Here is a 21,751-nt window from a genome sequence, read left to right on the forward strand (position 1 = left end):
GCTGTGGCTGAACACGGCATTGTAAATATATTCAGGAACGTATAAAGCAGGAGCCACACCCAGGAAATCCTAGAGCACCTGCCCAAGAATAAAATTAGATATGCCCACTCTAGCTTCTAACTTGAGATTGAGATGCACACACCTGAATCATCTTTCCTCCACTCAAGCATTTCTGTCTCTTTCAATCTATGAACATCTCCATTGCCCCCATCAACTCTTGCTTATAGATGGAATTAATCAGGTACTGATGCAGCAATTCCAAACTACAGGCAGACTGCATCGCCATACTTTGCCTTTTTTTTCCAATGGCACTCTCAAATTCCGTGAATTTCTCAACATTCAACTAATGAATTATTTCAAGCTTGCGAGCCAAATTGTAGTCACCATATTTTGTTTCTTTGATGCAAGAGCTGCACCATTCATATTGGACAATGAATAATTCTTAAAGATCAGCAACACCTTAGCTACTTTAATAAGAATGTAACTGCTTGGAACTTCCCATGCTATTCTCATGAGGCCTAGAAGGAAGTAGTCCATTTAGTTGGCCTATTTCAAATGATGGCACCAAAACCCCTGCTCGACAGGAATCATGATATGCCTGGGTGTCAGTTGAGGTCTAATACCTACTACCCCTCTATTAGATCTTGGCCAATCCACAGCGATGTCAACAGAGTTAGATCAGCCTGCCTGTGCTCCTGGCTCTCCCTGTTAATGTGAGACAATTCAGTAGAATACACCTCCTTGCCTTAATTTTTGGGGAGAGAAAGATGGTGTGAAAGAGAGATTTTTCATGTTTCATGTTATGTCAGGGGTTCAGAGGTTGTTAGCTGTAATGATGAAGGATGTTTTATTAGATTAAGACCAATCTCCAGTGTATTATCACATGCACATCAGTGAGAGAGTGGACATTTCCTGCAGTAAGGGACGATCATCTGAGGTAGTCATCCAAGTGCTCTGAAAGCCAGGTACAGTTGGTGGCTTGGGAACAGCTTCGCTGCCTGCTGTATTAGATTAAGTATGGAGCAAGATCCACTGAAGTTAAGGAATGTTGGGAGGAGGGGGAAACTATTTGAAAAATACAACAGTAAGAATGTTCAATGGATACAAGAAAGATGAACTATTCAGTAAAGGTAAAAATAAAACAACAGGAATCTGAAAGAAATCTGAACACGAGGAGATGCAGAGTAGGTTGGTGAACCTCAGACAGAAAAGACAGGTTAATACATCGATGAAAGGGCCTTCAGTTGGTGCTTTGAAAAGTGGGCAATGGTTCACTTCCCACCTGTACCCTGATACATGGGATTGCTTTGCTAATCAAGGCTGATACTCGGTGCAGTACTGAGGGACTGCTGCACTGTTGGAGATGCTGTCTTTTAGGATGAGTAGTTAAACTGAGGCCCCATCTGCCTTCTCGGGTGGACGTAAAAGATCCCATGACACTATTTCGAAGAGGAGCAGGGAGTTATCCCTGGTGTCTTGACCAATATTCATCCCTCAATCAATATCACAACAACAGATTATCTGACCATTATCACATTGCTGTTTGTGGGAGCTTGCTGAGTACTTCATTGGCTGTAAAGCACTTTGAGACATCCAGTGGTCATGAAAGGCGCTATATAAATACAAGTTTTCCTTTTTTTTGATAAATGATTTCATCACCATTAGGAGATGCAGCAATGATTGTGAAATGAACCTTTATGTTCATTGATTGCAGCATTGTCATTGCTACAAGCTGAACAACAAGGAGAACACAATCTGGTAAGTGATTGAATTTTGAAATTTCAATCAGTATTTGCAAAATAGAGAAAATAGTGTAATGTGTTTATGCACGACTACAAACAGTACCAAAGGAAACCAAGCAGCAAAGTCTCAGATTCAATACCTGCCTTGTGTCATGTTAAATGATCTCAGGTGACCAGCAGTGGGAGCATTTCAAATGACCGCAGTGCAACCGGGCAATGGAGGGAAGAGGGAACTTTTTAAAAATTCAGTAATTTCTGCACCAAATACTTCTATCGGGTGATCAATATATGAGAGAGGAAGAGAATGAAGAAAATCAGGCTACGATGTACTGTACAGTTGAATAACCTGATTAAACTCACTGTTAAGGCTCATATGTGGCAACTTAGCTGAGGCATCAGAAGGACATCAGTGCTCATAGAAACATACTCCAGCATAAATAAGCACCTTCAGGACAGGAAGAACTTTCTTGGGAGAGGATAGAAAATATAAAATGAGAGAGCCAGATGCTTCAGTGTGCTGCAGAGCAACAGATAATCTTCTATCTTGACAATCCCCCCACATGGTAAGTTCTCAATTTTAGATGGTGGAAGGATAATTGGATCAAGTCAAGTTGGCTCGTTCTTAAACACAACCTAACATAAACATAAGCTAGTTATACTTTAGCATTAACAGCAGGCAGCAAGCACTACCTGACTAAATCGATCAGGAAACACTGCAACATGCAGTTCACCTAAAAAGATGGGACAAAACTTTGCAAGGTTATTCAGTTATCTACTCATTACAATGTATGTAAATTAAAAAAGAGTAGCTGCTCATAATGGATCATCCCCATGCAAATGAGTTAATATTTTGGGTGGTACTGTATGGCAGGTTTGATAAAGGTCCCTCACTCCCCTTTTCTTTCAGATGCTGACTGATCTGTTTAACACATCATCAGCTCCCCTTTCAAATTCCACCATTCACTGTTGTTCAGCTCATCATATACAGTCTAGCAGTCAGCACACAAAGGGTTACACTTTAGTGATTTGCCAATTTATTAAGGAAATACTGCAGTGAGGTTCCTCTTCAGGATTTACAGAACTGTGTTTCGGTAACATCAGGCTCGTTGCTATTTGTGAAATCTTGCTAAACACCATACGTCCGACAGATTTGTTTATATAAATCTTTAGACTTCAAAAGAATTCATTGTGAAGAGCTTGGAGACCTGTGGTCAGGTGCTATATGAAATGCAAGCATTTATCTTTCATTCAAGTGAACTAATGCTACAAAATCTTTAATTTAATCCTTTATTTATAAACGAATGGTTCAGGAGAATTTTTCATCTGAGATTAAATATTGTGCTTGCTGAGTTACTGAGTCATACAGACTTGAAAGACCCATATTCAATCCTAAATCTGTGTTGAGTTGGTTGATCTCATTCAAGTTGAGGGCAGGGATGTTATAATTTGCTTCAGTGGATTAGAAAGGGGAAAAAACTATCAGTTCACACTCCAGATTGTTATGCATCAGAGACAGGTTTGAACTTTACTGATGGATGAATAGCCTGGTGACACACCATCTAGACCAGAGGTACTTGTAACTGAGTCTTGGGGGATTTGTGGTCTATGTGTCCTTCACCTGGCAGCCCTAACTTCCTGAGGTGGAGATCAACATGCAGGGATTGGGAGTGTCTGAAACAGCTGAGGGTGGAGGAAGAGCCAAATGATGGCTTAGTAGGTGAGAGGAAAGTGAGGAGAGGTGAGCAAGGAACCTGAGAAGTGTCAAAAGAGAGAGGTAGAGGTAGTGAACTCCGATCTGGCCAGTATCTGCCCACAAATGGACACAGGGAATTCTGGGTTACACAGATCTGATAGAGATGAGGTCAGACATGTACCAGTTGTAAACTACAGGTAGGAAGGAAACGATATGAAACAGTCTAGAGTTAATACCTGAGGACCAGGAGTCTGCTATGGAATGAAATGTACTTGTAGACAGCAGGAGTCAACTTGGAGCAGACAAGGGACAATGTCCAAGTTTGAGTCAGTTGTGGAGAGGTGGCTGCTGGTAGAAGCTGCCCAGTGAATTCAGAGAGCCAAGGAGGAGCAGTTAGTCAGCAGAATCAGCAGAACAATTTTATATTTCTGTGAGATCTTTTTTCTGTCCATCTAAACCAGTAGGCAGATCCTCAATTCAATAATGCAGCATTTCTGCCGCCATTAGCATTTCACCAGCAGCCCTGAGGGGGGTGGAGGGGAGTGGATGGGGGCAGGGCCCTCTACCATGGGCAATCTGTACTCCACAAAGGAACTCTGGTGGCAAAGGCCACCCCTGTGTCGCCACCCAGCCCACTGCCTTCAGCAACCCAACACGCTTCACCCCCACCCCACCCAACCCTCACTGGGACCTGCCTGACTGGCCCCAGCAATCCCACCCCCACTTAGCTGCAGTCCTGGCCTCCTTGGCTGCTCCTGGTCCGGTGACTGCTGCAGTTGCAGTAGTGACCACCGCTTCCAGTGGTACTGCTGGGACTGCTCAGTTGCCCACCCACTTATTGGCCGGCAGTTTTTGGAGGCAGAATCGCTGTCCTTAAAGGGACGGAGACCACAGCACAGGCTAATTAATTGCCCGAGTGCTGTAAAATGCAGCTGGGGGCCCCTCAAACGACTGGATTCCCCTCACCCTTTTGGCCTGGCATCAGAACCCCCAGCAGCCGCATAAAATCCAGCCCTTTGTCTTATCCCAGTGTATAAAGTTCCCCATTTTCACAGTAGCAGATCTAAACTGCCTATGAATCATCTTCTCAAAGCCTGTTCCATTATTCAGTGACTCAGTGGTCGATAATCTATTCCTAATATGACAACAGATCCCTTATTATTTCTTAACTGAACTCACCATCACCTACTCAAGGGCAATTAGGGACGGGCAATAAATGCTGGCCTGGCCAGTGACGCCCACATCCCATGAATGAATTAAAAAAAAATATGATTGCCATTAATAAAAATGTTCATTTCTGTGACTTTAACCTTACAGTCGCTTTTAATCCCACCCGCCCAGTGGAAATCTGGCAGACTGGCAGTTAAAATCACGGGAGACGTACTTGCTTACATCCCTGCAGTATTCCATTTTAACCTGCTTTTCAAAGCTAGCAGGAAGGACAACTGCAGAAAACCGGCAGGGCCCTTCTTTAAATCAGCAGATGAGCCTCCAATTATGTAATCGGGGCTCAGATGCTATTTTAAACAGTAGTCTGAATGGGGAATTCATTGTGGCTTTCCCACCAGCTGAACCTGGTGGAAGAACAAGGGCCAGAAGAGACTCAGTAAGTTTTTTAACTTTTTTTCAAAAAAACCTTGTGAAGCCTGGAGGAACATGAGTGCTAGCAATGTGAAATCCTCCCTTCTGCACCTACAGCCATGCACTGATGTGTCCAGTCTGCTTCTTCCCAAATGGTCTAACATAGAGCAATGCAGAGCTTTCTACCTTTGAGTTTTATCTGTGTAATTAACCCAACTCCTCAAACACCCTTCACGGAACTATCATTAGATTTTTTGCCAATTACCTTAAACCTGCATCCTCTTTACTCAATCAAAACCAGTTATGATTTTGAACACCTTGTCAAATCTCCTCTTAATATGTTCTGATGTAAGGAGAACAACCCCAGATTCTCCAATCTCTCCACATAACTAAAGCCCTTCATCCTTGGTAACATTTTTGTAAATTCCTTTTGCATCCTCCCAGTCCTTCCTAAAGTACGGTACCCAGAACTGAACAGTTGAGGCCTAAACAGTGTTTGATAAAGGATTAGCATAACTTCCTTGCTTTTGTACTCTAGGACAAGATTTTAACTCATTCGAAACCCATCCACTTACACAGAGTTAAATCGTGCCCATTATTCTTCTATTAATAAAGCCAAGCATCCCATATGTGTTTCTAACAGCCTTTTCAACTTGGCCTGCCACCTTCAAAGATTTGTGCATATACACCTCCAGGTCTCTGTTCCTTCAAACCCTTTAAAACTGTACCATTCAGTTGAGATTGCCTCTCCTCATTCTTCCTACCAAAATGTAGCACTTAATTCTCGATATTAAACTTCATCTGCCATGCGTCTGCCCATTTTACCAGTCTGTCTATGCTGTCCTGAAGTCTGTTACTATCCTCTTTATTACCAAATTTCCGAGTTTCGTATCATCTGTAAACCTGTATGCCCATGGCCAGGTTATTAGTATTTTTCAAAAAGATTGGTGGATGTAATTCTTATCTGTCCCTTAGCCAATTTTGTATCCTAGCTGCCAATGTCACTTTAATCTCATGGGCTTTAATTTTGTTAACAAGTCTATTAAGTGGTACTTTGTCAAAAACCTTTTGAAAGTCCGTATGTACAATATCAACTCCACCACCCTCATCAACCCTCTTCCTTCATTGAAGAGCGCGATCAAGTTAGTCAAACACAATTTGCCTTTAACAAATCCGAACTGACTTTCATTTATTAGCTGATACTTTCTCAAGTGCCAATTAATTTTGTCCTGGATTATTGTCTGTAAAAGTTTCCCCACCAGCGGCATGAGGCTGACTGGTCTGTAGTTGCCGGGTTTATCACTCTCCCCATCTTTAAAAAGGGCATAACAATTACGATCCTCCAATCCTCGGGAACCACCCCAATATCCAAGGAGGATCATAGGAACATAGGAACAGAGGAACATAAGAGCTGGAGTCAGCCATTCAGCCCATCGAGCCTGCCCCGCCATTCAATATGATCATGGCTGATCATCCACTTCAATACCTTTTTCCCACACTATCCTCATATCCCCTTATGTCATTTGCATTTAAAAATCTGACAATCTCTGCTTTAAACATACTCAATGACTGAGCTTCCACAACCCTCTGGGGTAGAGAATTCCAAAGATTCACAATACTCTGAGTAAAGAAATTTCTCCTAATCTCTGTCCTAATGTCCCTTACTTTGAAATTGCGTCCCTTGGTTCGAGACTCCCCAACCAGGGGAAACATCTTAGCTGCATCTACCCGGTCTATCCATTTAAGTATTTTATAGGTTTCCATGAGATTACCTCTCATTCTTCGAAACTCTAGAGAACACAGGCCCAGTTTCCCCAATCTATTTAGCACTATCACCATGCTAAATGGGATAGATTTCGAACAGATCTAGCAATGCAAAACTGGGCATCCATGAGGCACTGTGGGCCATCAGCAGCAGCAGAATTATACTCAACCACAATCTGTGACCTCATGGCCCAGCATATCCCCCACTCTACCATTACCATCAAGCCAGGAGACCAACCCTGGTTCAATGAAGAGTGCAAGAGGGCATGCCAGGAGCAGCACCAGGCATACCTCAAAATCAGGTGTCAACCTGGTGAAGCTACAACACAGGACTACTTGCATGCCAAACTGCATAAGCAACATGCAATAGAAAGAGCTAAGCCATTCCATAACCAACTGATCAGATCTAAGCTCTGCAGTCCTGCCACATCCAGCCATGAATGGTGGTGGACAATTAAACAACTAACTGGAGGAGGTGCCTCCACAAATTTCCCCATCCTCAATGATGGGGGAGCCCAGCACCTCAGTGCGAAAGATAAGGCAGAAGCATTTGCAACAATCTTCAGCCAGAAGTACCGCGTTGATGATCCATCTCGGCCCCCTCCTGAAGTCCCCAGCATTACAGATGCCAGACTTCAGCCAATTCGATTCACTCCACATGATATCAAGAAACGACTGAAGGCACTGGATACTGCAAAGGCTATGGGTCCTGACAATATTCCGGCAATAGTACTGAAGACATGTGCTCCAGAACTTGCCGCACCCCTAGCCAAGCTGTTCCAGTATAGCTATGACACTGGCATCTACCCGGCAATGTGAACAATTGCCCAGGTATGTCCTGTACACAAAAAGCAGGACAAGTCCAACCCGGCCAACTACCGCCCCATCAGCCTACCCTCAATCATCAGTAAAGTGATGGAAGGTGTCATCAACAATGCCATCAAGCAGCACTTGCTTAGCAATAACCTGCTCAGTGAGGCTCAGTTTGGGTTACGCCAGGGCCACTCAGCTCCTGACCTCATTGCAGCCTTGCTTCAAACATGGACTAAAGAGCTGAATTCAAGATGTGAGGTGAGAGTGACTCCCCTTGACATCAAGACAGCATTTGACCGAGTATGGCATCAAGGAGCCCTAGCAAAACTGGAGTCAATGGGAATCAGGGGGAAAACACTCTGCTGGTTGGAGTCATACCTAGTGCAAAGGAAGATGGCTGTGATTGTTGGAGGTCAATCATCTGAGCTCCAGGACATCACTGCAGGAATTCCTCAGGGTAGTGTCCTAGGCCCAACCATCTACAGCTGCTTCATCAATGACCTTCCTTCAATCAGAAGGTCAGAAGTGGGGATGTTCGCTGATGATTGCACAATGTTCAGCACCATTCGCGACTCCTCACATACTGAAGCAGTCCGGGTCAAAATGCAGCAAGACCTGGACAATATCCAGGCTTGGGCTGATAAGTGGCAAGTAACAATTGCGCCACACAAGTGCCAGGCAATGACCATCTCCAACAAGAGAGAATCTAACCATCTCCCCTTGGCATTACCACTGCTGAATCCCCCACTATCAACTTCCTAGAGGCTACCATTGACCAGAAACTGAACTGGAGTAGCCATATAAATACCGTGGCTACAAGAGCAGGTGAAAGGCTAGGAATCCTGCGGTGAGTAACTCACCTCCTGACTCCCCAAAGCCTGTCCACCATCTACAAGGCACAAATCAGGAGTGTGATGGAATACTGTCCACTTGCCTGGATGGGTGCAGCTCCAACAACACTCAAGAAGCTCAACACCATCCAGGACAAAGCAGCCCACTTGATTGGCACCCCATCTACAAACATTCACTCCCTCCACCAGCGACACAAAGTGGCAGCAGTGTGTACCATCTACAAGATGCACTGCAGCAATGCACCAAGGCTCCTTAGACAGCGCCTTCCAAACCCGTGACCTCTACCACCTCGAAGGACAAGGGCAGCAGATGCATGGGAACATCACCACCTGCAAGTTCCTGTCCAAGTCACACACCATCCTGACTTGGAATTATATCGCCGTTCCTTCACTGTCGCTGGGTCAAAATCCTGGAACTCCCTTCCTAACAGCACTGTGGGTAGACCTACCTCACAAGGGCTGCAGCGGTTCAAGAAGGCAGCTCACCACCACCTTATCAAGGGCAATTAGGGATGGGCAATAAATGCTGGCCTAGCCAGCGACGCCCACATCCCATGAATGAATTTTAAAAAAATCTCTCTTCATCCCGCCATCCCAGGAACAAGTCTGGTGAATCTTCGTTGCACTCCCTCTATGGCAATATTATCCTTCCTAAGGCAGGGGGACCAAAACTGCACACGGTACTCCAAGTGTGGTCAAATCAAGGTTCTATACAATTGAAGCAAGACTTCACTACTCCTGTTCTCAAATCCTCTTGTGATAAAGGCTAACATACCATTAGCCTTCTTAATTGCTTTCTGCACCTGCATGTTAGCTTTCAGTGACTTATTGACATGGACATCCAGGTCCTTTTGTACATCTACACTTTCTAAATTCTTACCATTCAAGAAATACTGTGCACATCTATTCCTCCTATCAAAGTGAATAACCTCATATTTTTCCATATTATATTCCATCTCCCACATTCTTGACCACTCACTAAGTCGGTTCACCGACTCCCCTTTATCAATTCTGTTAGTAATATCCACAAAAAACTCCTACAGTTTCATCAAACACTATTTCCCATTCATAAATCCATGTTGCATAATCAGATCATTATTATCCAAGTATCCATTTATCACATACTTTAGAATAGATTCCAGCATTTTCCCAACGACTGATGTAAGGCTAACAGGTCAATAATTCCCTGTTTTCTCTCTCCCTCCCTTCTTAAACAGTGGGGTGACATTTGCTACCTTGCCATCTGCAGGAACCGCTCCAGAATCTATAGAATTTTGGAAGATGATCACCAATGCATCCACTATCTGCATAACTACCTCTTTCAACACTCTGGGATGTAGAATATCAGGTCCTGGGGACTTATCAACCTTCAGCCCCATTAATTTCTCCAATACAACCTCCTTACTAATATTAATTTCCTTCAATTCCTCATTCCCCCTAATCCCCTGGATTTCTAATTCTGGGAGATTTCTTGTATCTTACTCAGTGAAGATAGACACAAAGTAATCATTTAGCTTCTCTGCCATTTCTCTATTCCCCATCATAAATTTTGCGGTCCCTGCCTAGAATGGACCACATTTGTCTTAGCCAAACGTTTCCTTTTTACATACCTGTAGAAGCTTTTACAGTCCGTTTTTATATTTTTTGCTAGCTTACATTCATATTCTATTCTCCCTTTCTTTATCAGTGTCTTTGTCCTCCTTTGCTGTATTCTAAAATCCTCCCAATCCTCAGGTTTACTACTATTTCTGGCAAACTTTTTAGGCTTTTTCTTTTAATCTTATAAAATCCTTAACTTCCTTTATTTTTGCCTTTATTTTTGGTGTTTTTGTGCCTTGAAGGAATGTATAGTTGCTGTAAACTATGTAATATTTCTTTAAAGACTATCCATTGCCTCTGTACTGTCATACCTTTTCATGTATTTTCCTAAACCACCTTGGCCAATTTGCCCCTCTAACCTTCAGAATTTCCTTTGTTCAAAGTTAACAACCTGGCTTCAGAATCAATTACCTCACTTTGAAACATAATGTAAAATTCTATCATATTATGGTCACTCATCCCTAAAGGCTCTTTTACAACAAGATTATTAATTAGCCCTTTCTCATTGCATAATACTAGATCTAAAATAGCCTGTTCTCTAGTCAGTTCATCAAAATACTTCTCTAGAAAACCATCCCTAACACACTCCAGAAACTCGTCCTGCACAGCATTAGTGCTCATTAGGTTTACCCAGTCTATATGCAGATTGAAGTCACCCATGGTTACTGTATTCCCCGTGCCACATGCTTCTCTAATCTCCTGATTAATACCATGCCCCACACTATCACTACTAATTGGTGGCCTATAAACAACTCCTGTCAATGTTTGCTGTTTCTTAGCTCCACCCAACAGATTCCATATTTTCTTCTTCCAATCTGAGATCCTTCCTTACCTAATGTACTGATCCCATTCCCTATTATCAGCACAACACCACCTCCTTTTTCTTTTTGTCTGTCCTTCCTAAATGTTGAGTATCCTTGAATATTCAGTTCCCAGTCTTGGTCACCCTGTAGCCACATTTCCGTTATGACAATTAGATCATACCCATTTACCTCTATTTGGACCTTTAAATCATCTATCTTGTTGCGAATGCTGTGTGCATTCAGGTAGAGTGCCCTTAAATGTCTTCTTGACATTCTGCATTCTAAGCCTAGTTGATGCTCGCCTTTGTTTCGCCTACTTTCTAATGTCACTTGCTACTTTTCTACCTCCTGTTACCAGCTTCACTTCCTTCCAATTTGAGCTACCCCTCAGGTTCCCATCCCTCTGACAAGCTAGTTTAAACCCTCACCAACAGCAGTAGCAAATCTCCCTGTGAGGATATTAGTTCCGGTCCTGTTAAGGTGTAGTCCATCCATCTTATACAGGTCCACCCCAGAACTGGTCCCAATGCACTTCCCTCCCACACCAATTCTCCAGCCATGTGTTCAATCGATCAATCCTCCTATTCCTATGCTCACTAGCACATGGCATTGGGAGTAATCCTGAGATTACTGCTTTGGAGCTCCTGCTTTTTGATTTCCTTCCTAACTCCCTAAAATCTGCCTTCAGGACCTCATCCATCTTCTCACCTATGTCATTGGTACCAATGTGGACCACAATCTCTGTCTGTTCACCCTCCCCAGAAGGATGTCCTGCAGTTGCTACGTGACATCCTTGACCCTGACACCAGGGAGGCAACACACCATTCTGGAGTCACGTTTACTGCCACAGAAACACCTGTCTGATCCCCTGACTATCGAATCCCCTATCACTATTGCTCTTCCACTCTTTTTCCTCCCTTCCTGTGCCAGATCGTAGCCAGAGCAGCCAAAATTTCCACCCTTACTTCCCTCAGCAACCTATGATGCATCCCATCCAGACTGGGTGACCTTTCTACTTTGTTCTGATGAAAGGTCATTGACCTGAAACGTTAACTCTGTTTCTCTGTCCACAGATGCGGCCAGTCCTGCTGAGTATTTCCAGTATTTTCTGTTTTTATTTCAGATTTCCAGGATCCATAGTATTTTGCTTTTCTACTTTGAGGACTGCCAACCTTTAAAGTGCATTTTCTTGACCTATTTTTATCCTATCCAATATTGCTATTGCCACTTTCTTTACTGCTACACCGGCAGCATCCTCTACTCTACTTATCCTTTCTTTCCATGATCCAGAGGCAATGGACCAGTCAGGACTGCTGGTCATAGCTACAGGAAAGCTTATCGAGCTTCTAATGATAGAATTCCCAATAATTAACACTTGCCGTTCCTCGATGTTATCATTTCTCCTCCACCTCCTCTAATCACCTTTGCATCACAATGCCATGTTATTTATAATATCCTTCCTGTGATATTCTTTTTTTTTTAAGAACATTACAGCGCAGTACAGACCCTTCGGCCCTCGATGTTGCGCCGACCTGTGAAACCATCTGACCTACACTATTCCATTTTCATCCATATATCTATCCAATGACCACTTAAATGCCCTTAAAGTTGGCGAGTCTACTACTGCTGCAGGCAGGGCGTTCCACGCCCTTACTACTCTCTGAGTAAAGAAACTACCTCTCACATCTGTCCTATATCTATCACCCCTCAACTTGAAGCTATGTCCTCTCGTGTTTGCCATCACCATCCGAGGAAAAAGACTCTCACTATCCACCCTATCTAACCCTCTGATTATCTTATATGTCTCTATTAAGTCACCTCTCCTCCTCCTTCTCTCCAACGAAAATAACCTCAAGTCCCTCAGCCTTTCCTCGTAAGACCTTCCCTCCATACCAGGCAACATCCTAGTAAACCTCCTCTGCACCCTTTCCATAGCTTCCACATCCTTCCTATAATGCGGTGACCAGAACTGCACGCAATACTCCAGGTGCGGTCTCACCAGAGTTTTGTACAGCTGCAGCATGACCTCGTGGCTCCGAAACTCGATCCCCCTACTAATAAAAGCTAACACACCATATGCCTTCTGAACAGCCCTATTAACCTGGTTAGCAACCTTCAGGGATTTATGCACCTGGCCACCAAGATCTCTCTGTTCATCTACACTACCAAGAATCTTCCCATTAGCCCAGTACTCTGCATTCCTGTTACTCCTTCCAAAGTGAATCACCTCACACCTTTCCGCATTAAACTCCATTTGCCATCTCTCAGCCCAGCTCTGCAGCCTATCTATGTCCCTCTGTACCCTACAACATCCTTCGGCACTATCCACAACTCCACCGACCTTCGTGTCATCTGCAAATTTACTAACCCACCCTTCTACACCCTCTTCCAGGTCATTTATAAAAATGATAAACAGCAGTGGCCCCAAAACAGATCCTTGCGGTACACCACTAGTAACTAAACTCCAGGATGAACATTTGCCATCAACCACCACCCTCTGTCTTCTTTCAGCTAGCCAATTTCTGATCCAAAGCTCTAAATCACCTTCCACCCCATACTTCCGTATTTTCTGCAATAGCCTACCGTGGGGAACCTTATCAAACGCCTTACTGAAATCCATATACACCACATCCACTGCTTTACCCTCATCCACCTGTTTGGTCACCTTTTCGAAAAACTCAATAAGGTTTGTGAGGCACGACCTACCCGTCACAAAACCGTGCTGACTATCTCTAACGAACTTATTCTTTTCAAGATGATTATAAATCCTGTCTCTTATAACCTTTTCCAACATTTTACCCACAACCGAAGTAAGGCTCACAGGTCTATAATTACCAGGGCTGTCTCTACTCCCCTTCTTGAACAAGGGGACAACATTTGCTATCCTCCAGTCTTCCGGCACTATACCTGTCGACAATGACGACATAAAGATCAAGGACAAAGGCTCTGCAATCTCCTCCCTAGCTTCCCAGAGAATCCTAGGATAAATCCCATCTGGCCCAGGGGACTTATCTATTTTCACACTTTCCAAAATTGCTAACACCTCCTCCTTGTGAACCTCAATCCCATCTAGCCTAGTAGCCTGAATCTCAGTATTCTCAACAACATTTTCTTTCTCTACTGTAAATACTGACGCAAAATATTCATTTAACACTTCCCCTATCTCCTCTGATTCCACACACAACTTCCCACTACTATCCTTGATTGGCCCTAATCTAACTCTAGTCATTCTTTTATTCCTGATATACCTATAGAAAGCCTTAGGGTTTTCCCTGATCCTATCCACCAATGACTTCTCGTGTCCTCTCCTTGCTCTTCTTAGCTCTCCCTTTAGATCCTTCCTGGCTAGCTTGTAACTCTCAAGCACCCTAACTGAGCCTTCACGTCTCATCCTAACATAAGCCGCCTTCTTCCTCTTGACAAGCGCTTCAACTTCTTTATTAAACCACGGCTCCCTCGCACGACAACTTCCTCCCTGCCTCACAGGTACATACTTATCAAGGACACGCAGTAGCTGCTCCTTGAATAAGCTCCACATTTCGATTGTTCCCATCCCCTGCAGTTTCCTTCCCCATCCTACGCATCCTAAATCTTGCCTAATCGCATCATAATTTCCTTTCCCCCAGCTATAATTCTTGCCCTGCGGTATATACCTGTCCCTGCCCATCGCTAAGGTAAACCTAACCGAATTGTGATCACTATCACCAAAGTGCTCACCTACATCTAAATCTAACACCTGGCCGGGTTCATTACCCAGTACCAAATCCAATGTGGCATCGCCCCTGGTTGGTCTGTCTACATACTGTGTCAGAAAACTCTCCTGCACACACTGGACAAAAACTGACCCTGATTTTGATTTACATTATATGAAAGCAGCACTGGATACCTATTAGACAACTTCAGACCCCCAGTAGTTTCCTACATTGATTTGTGTAGGTTTTTTTGTCCAGTTGATGGATCACTCATTTCCTTCCTTTGCCTCATTATTCCTCTCTTAACTCTCAGATGACTGTCTCCTGCAATGAGTGCTCCTCTTCCCATATTGTGCAGATGCCAATTATTCGGTAACTTTGGGTTAACTGTTTGCTTGGGGATGGAAAACAGGAGTCAAGACGGTTTCTGGGTCCCGAACCTGCCCCCCGTGGGGCAGGGGGTGGCGGGGGGATGGATGGCATGGAAACAGTCACTGTCCTGGGATTTTGACAGGGGCAGCCCCCTAATTTGCATGGAGACAGGTTCCCTGTCCAATTAAGGGCAGTAGGAGGGCTATTGAAATTGGAGGTCCACTCAGGGGCCTTCTAGCTAGCAGCAAGCTAAAGTGAAAGGTAAGTAACTGTATGAGGGTCCCGTCTCACCAGTGTTTGCCAGGCTACCGCTGTGTTGGGAGGGGAGGGGGCAGGGATGGGGAGAATCCCTCCACAGGATAGCCTTTGGCTGCATCCACACCCAGGCAGGTAGGGAGGGCTTGAAGGCCTGTCTGGAGCATGGGCATCCTCGCCTGCCACTGGGTGCACACGTCCAGGCAATTAAACTATCCCCTATCACATCAGGAAACTGGCTGATTGGAAAATCCCAGTCAGCCTCCTTTAACTGCCCTTAATAAGGGTCATAAATAATTGGTTGCCTGCCTTGTGGGGCTGGGTAGTCCTGCTGGGTCCAGAATCTGCCTACCCTAACATGACCTGTGCAGGGAATGGGGTCGAGAAGCTGGCACGCTGGCCAGTACCGGTCTTTTGGACCCTGTCCGCCTCTGTTTCTGACCTCGGTGGGGCCCGAGGGTTCTGCACTTTGAGTTCAAGCATGTCCACCTGGAGACACTTCTTCTACTTAACAGTGATGCTGAAAACACTTAGCTTTCAGAAACCCTCACACCATGCAAGTTCAAAATAATACTGAAATAAAAACAGAAAATGCTGGTAATACTCAGCAGCTCTGGCAATATCTGTGGAAAAAGAAACAGAGTTAATGTTCCAGGTCAATATCAGACCTTGGAAAAGTTAGAAACGTAATAGGTTTTGAGCAATTGAAATGGGGAAGCGGGGAAGAACAACAAAAGGGAAGGCCAATGGTCGGGTGGAAAGCAGCAAAGATTAAATGACAAAAGGGCCCATGATACAAGGCCAAAGGGAGTGGTAATGGAACAAGTAAAGAAACAAAAGATGTGTTTAAAGGTGTGAATGGCAGGATCCTGAATAGCTGTCATCCGACAGCAAAGCAAAGAAAATAAGAGAGAAAAAAACAGCAACAGAACATGAAACAAAATGGGGCCAGAGGTTATGATCTAAAATTATTGAACTCAATGTTGAGTCCGGAAGGCTGTAAAATGCTCAGTCGAAAGATGAGGTGCTGTTTCATGAGCTTGTGTTGAGCTTCACTGGAACACTGTAGCAGGCCAAGGACAGAAAAGTCAGAGCAGGAGCAAGGTGGAAAATTAAAATGATAGGCGATGGGAAGCTCAGGCTCATGCTTGCAGATTGAATGGAGGTGTTCCACAAAACGATCATCCAATCTGCATTTGGTCTCCCCAATGGAGAGGAGACCACATCGTGAACAGCAGATACAGTATTACTAAATTGAAAGAAGTACAAGTAAATTGCTGTTTCACCTAGAAGGAGTGTTTGGAGCCTTGGGCGGTGAGATGGGAGGAGGTAAAAGAGTTGCATCTCCTGCGCTTGCATGGAAAGATGCTGTAGGAAAGGGAATGGCTGTTGGGAGTAACTGAGGAGTGGACCAGAGTACCTGGGGGGGAATAGACCCTTTGTAATGTTGAATGGGGAGGGAAGGAGAAGATGCTTTAGGTAGTGGCATCATGCTGTTGGTTATGTAAATGGCAGAGGCTGGTGGGGTAGAAGGTGAGGACAAGGGTAACCCTATTGTGGTTCTGGGAGTTAAAGGAGAAGTTGTTCAATGTGAGAACAAGTTCAACGAGGCGGAGGGTGGCGATGGTGGATGGGGACTGGTTGGGCCTCTATTCAAGGAAGAAGCAGAGTGTCTTCAGACAGTCCTGGTGGGGGATGGAGGTGGAGAGGGATTGGACTGCCATGTTAAAAAGGAGACAGGGCCAGGAAACTAGAAACTGTGGAAATCACAGAGGGCATCAGGTGAGTCATGGAGGTAGGTGGGAAGAAACAGTACAAGGGGAGAAAAAATAGTGTCATGCTAGGCCCCTACCTGCCAAGAATGAGGGACATTAATTTTGTCATGAACATTGATTTTAAAGAGACTCCCGAATGGTATGTTGCCTCCCAGGTGCACGGGTCAGGGATGTCTCAGATCGGCTGCAGAACATTCTGAAAGGGGAGGGTGAACAGCCAGTTGTCGTTGTGCACATAGGCACCAATGATATAGGTAAAAAAACGGGATGAGGTCCTACAAGCAGAATTTAGGGAGTTAGGAGCCAAGTTAAAAAGTAGGACCTCAGAGGTAGTAATCTCAGGATTGCTACCAGTGCCACGTGCTAGTCAGAGTAGAAATGAAAAAATAGTCAGGATGAATGCGTGGCTTGAGAGACGGTGCAGGAGGGAGGGGTTCAGATTTTTGGGACATTGGGACCGGTTCTGGGGGAGGTGGGACTATTACAAATTGGACGGTCCACACCTGGGCCAGACTGGAACAAATGTTCTTGGGGGTGCTTTTGCTAACGCTGTTGGGGAGGGTTTAAACTAATGTGGCAGGGGGATGGGAACCAAATGAGGAGGTCAGTGGACAGTAAGGAGGTAGTAACTAAAGCCTGTAAGGAACTAGATAATGAAGTCAGCGTGACTAAGGGGAAGAGTAGGCAGGGAGCAGATGATGAACGCAAAGGGACTGGTGGTCTGAGGTGCATTTGTTTTAATGCAAGAAGTGTAGTAGGTAAGGCAGATGAACTTAGGGCTTGGATTAGTACCTGGGAGTATGATGTTATTGCTATTACTGAGACTTGGTTTAAGGAAGGGCACGATTGGCAACTAAATATCCCAGGATATCGATGCTTCAGGCGGGATAGAGAGGGAGGTAAAAGGGGTGGAGGAGTTGCATTACTGGTCAAAGAGGATATCACAGCTGTGCTGAAGGAGGGCACGATGGAGGACTCGAGCAGTGAGGCAATATGGGCAGAACTCAGAAATAGGAAGGGTGCGGTAACAATGTTGGGGCTGTACTACAGGCCTCCCAACAGCGAGCGTGAGATAGAGGTACAAATATGTAAACAGATTATGGAAAGATGTAGGAGCAACAGGGTGGTGGTGATAGGAGATTTTAATTTTCCCAACATTGACTGGGATTCACTTAGTGTTAGAGGTCTAGATGGAGCAAAATTTGTAAGGAGCATCCAGGAGGATTTTCTAGAGCAGTATGTAAATAGTCCAACTCGGGAAGGGGCCATACTGGACCTGGTGTTGGGGAATGAGCCCGGCCAGGTGGTTGAAGTTTCAGTAGGGGACTACTTTGGGAATAGTGATCACAATTCCATAAGTTTTAGAATACTCATGGACAAAGATGAGAGTGGTCCTAAAGGAAGAGTGCTAAATTGGGGGAAGGCCAACTATACCAAAATTCGGCAGGAGCTGGGGAATATAGATTGGGAACAGCTGTTTGAAGATAAATCCACATTTGATATGTGGGAGGCTTTTAAAGAGAGGTTGATTAGCGTGCAGGAGAGACATGTTCCTGTGAAAATGAGGGATAGAAATGGCAAGATTAGGGAACCATGGATGACAGGTGAAATTGTGAAACTAGCTAAGAGGAAAAAGGAAGCATACATAAGGTCTAGGCGGCTGAAGAAAGACGAAGCTTTGGAAGAATGTCGGGAATGTAGGACCAATCTGAAACGAGGAATTAAGAGGGCTAAAAGGGGTCATGAAATATCTTTAGCAAACAGGGTTAAGGAAAATCCCAAAGCCTTTTATTCATATATAAGGAGCAAGAGGGTAACTAGAGAAAGGATTGGCCAAATCAAAGACAAAGGAGGAAAATTATGCGTGGAGTCAGAGAAAATGGGTGAGATTCTAAACGAGTACTTTGCATCGGTATTTACCGAGGAGAGGGACATGACGGATGTTGAGGTTAGGGACAGATGTTTGATTACTCTAGGTCAAGTCGGCATAAGGAGGGAGGAAGTGTTGGGTATTCTAAAGGGCATTAAGGTGGGCAAGTCCACAGGTCCGGATGGGATCTATCCCAGGTTACTGAGAGAAGCGAGAGAGGAAATAGCTGGGGCCTTAACGGATATCTTTGCAGCATCCTTAAACACGGGTGAGGTCCCGGAAGACTGGAGAATTGCTAATGTTGTCCCCTTGTTTAAGAAGGGTAGCAGGGATAATCCAGGTAATTATAGACCGGTGAGCCTGACGTCAGTGGTAGGAAAGCTGCTGGAGAAGATACTGAGGGATAGGATCTATTCCCATTTGGAAGAAAATGGGCTTATCAGTGATAGGCAACATGGTTTTGTGCAGGGAAGGTCATGTCTTACCAACTTAATAGAATTCTTTGAGGAAGTGACAAAGTTGATTGATGAGGGAAGGGCTGTCGATGTCATATACATGGACTTCAGTAAGGCGTTTGATAAGGTATGATATGAAGAGCGTTAGGTAGGCAATTACACTTAGCTTGCCATCGAATAGGATGCTGAGTTTGTGAATAGTCTGGTTTAGCCTGATACAGGACCAGGAGGGATGACGAAGGCAGTAGCACAGGCTAAAAGCATTGGCTTTGGTTTTCCCAACGTTTGGCTGAAGGAAACTGTAAGTCATTGAAGATCGATTGCTAGACAAGCAATCTGACAGCACAGAGACAGTGGAAAGGTAAAGAGGGATGAAAGAGCTATTCATTAGCTAACAAACTGTTACTTTGTCTGATGGACTTAACTGCTGCTGAAAACAAAATTCTCTGAAAGTCAACATTGCTGAGCTCATCTTGCAGCAAGACAATGCAACTGGAAAGAAAAAAATGTATAAACATTGAGAAGTTAATTATTAAAAATACACTAGAAAAATTATTAAGGCATTGCTAACTCAATAAACATTTTTCATCTGCAATATTGCTGATTAGGCTGCAAAAATATGTTGAATACACACCATTACTGCACGATGAGTGTTTCATGTTAGAATGAGGATTTTTACATTGATATTTTTGCTTGGCTCCCAAAATTACTGTGTACAGTACATCACAGTTTAGAAAATGACATTTTAATCCAATATTTGGCACTCTTGTTTTGCATATATAGGCTGTTTCCACTGAAGAAATGGGAAATTCATCAGTTCTAACTGCAAGTAATACAACATGTCAATTCAATGAAGAGTTCCTCATAACAATGGCGCCTCCAGCACTTATAATCTTATTCATTTTAGCTGCAAGTTTCAATAGTTTTGCCCTATGGATATTGTGCTTTCATATGAAGAAAAAGACTCCCATTGATATTTTGATGCTCAATCTGTGTGTGAGTGATCTGTTGTTTACTCTCAGCTACCTGCTCTTAATCATTTACCACAGTAACAACAATCATTGGATATTCGGAAACGTAATGTGCAAACTCCAAGCATTCTTCACCTTTTCCAATATGTTTGCAAGTGTCTTCTTCCTGGCAAGCATCAGCAGCTACCGATGTTATATAATCATCAGACCCATCCAGACCCAGAAGAGAATTACAAAGAAATGTACCTTTGCCCTCGCTGTATTAATCTGGTTGTTGTCTTGTGGTTTCACGACTCCCATCTTTCTCTCAGTCAACATTTTTGAATTGAATGGAAAACTGCATTGTATGAGCTTTAATGAAGCAAATATAGAGAACAATATACTGCCATCAACTATTCAACTATTTGTTTTGGCCTTTTTGATTCCATTTGGATTTCTGTCGGTGTCCACAATATTAATCCAAAGGAAATTGGCCAATTCGGCATTAACAGCTCAATCTCAACAAAGGAGCCAACATGCTAGCAAGATGATGGTAGTCGTAATATTCATCTTCACTATCTGTTTTTTTCCTTCAGTTTTGTCACGTTTTTTGATCGCTACTGTAGATCGCAAGAACTGTCCACTTTTCCAAAAACTTGGTGTAGCTTACTATTCAAGCCTTCTTTGCCTTTGTCTCAATGGTGTTCTGGATCCAATTGTGTATTATTATGCTGGCACCAAGTATAGATATAAGCTCATGAAAGTCATAAACAGCTGGAAATGTGAAAAGAAACCTGCGGCTTCCAGCAGCAACTTGAATCTCAGGGAATCAAATCTGTGAAATGCTTATGCAAAGAGCAATGGATTCAGAACAGGATGATACCTAGCCTAATAATCCTCACAGCAGTATCAAAATTAACTCACCCACCTTTGGCTTCTCAAAATTGAATATTTTCAACTTTGTTAGACTAATATATTTTTGAAATGATCCGTGTGTATTACTATTAAATTTTTGCATCTGCATGCTGTTCCAGTCTATAAAACTTGCTTCCAATTATTTTTTTTTGTTCAATCTGGTGTCAAATTTTCCTGTTGTCCAATGTAACAAATTCTGCACTTAGATATTCTTTTGAGTTTAGCATCACCAATTCCCCATCAGCTGTTTCTGCATCCTTTACAATTGTGGGTCTACCTTTACTGTCACAACATTTAGTCCTTTAACAGCATCATCCAAGGCTCATAACAATGAAATTCCTTGATGTGTATACTGGATTTTGTACATGTATTTCTCCCAACTTCAAGAAGGCAAACTAACGAATACCTACCTGTCAACCGTAAAGCGTGGGCTTAGTTCACGTGTAATACTAACGAACAGAACACACCACTACTTATAACATCAAAAGTAACAAAATACACTAACTTATCCACAAACTTAGCTCATTACAGAGAGAGACACTTCTACAAGCCAGTATTTGCCAAATGCAGTAGGGGCAATTTTCTTTATTATTATTCATTCATGGGATGTGAGCATCGCCA

General features: G+C 43.7%; 1 protein-coding gene across 1 annotated transcript; it reads left to right on the top strand.

Moving 5' to 3' along the window:
- The first annotated feature begins 1,734 nt into the window (after positions 1-1,734).
- LOC137346481 (P2Y purinoceptor 3-like) lies at positions 1,735-21,237 on the top strand. Its single transcript, XM_068009941.1, has 2 exons — positions 1,735-1,758; positions 20,049-21,237. Exon 2 carries the CDS (start codon positions 20,067-20,069, stop codon positions 21,054-21,056), a length of 990 nt encoding a protein of 329 aa, XP_067866042.1. The 5' UTR covers positions 1,735-1,758; positions 20,049-20,066; the 3' UTR covers positions 21,057-21,237.
- Positions 21,238-21,751: the final 514 nt, after the last annotated feature.

This window comes from Heterodontus francisci, chromosome 30 (assembly GCF_036365525.1).
Source record: "Heterodontus francisci isolate sHetFra1 chromosome 30, sHetFra1.hap1, whole genome shotgun sequence".
NCBI classification, from domain to species: Eukaryota; Metazoa; Chordata; class Chondrichthyes; order Heterodontiformes; family Heterodontidae; genus Heterodontus; species Heterodontus francisci.

Bases quoted from the DNA above. Each gene is read 5' to 3' on its own strand.
- LOC137346481 (XM_068009941.1), top strand. From the start codon at position 20,067: ATGGGAAATTCATCAGTTCTAACTGCAAGTAATACAACATGTCAATTC.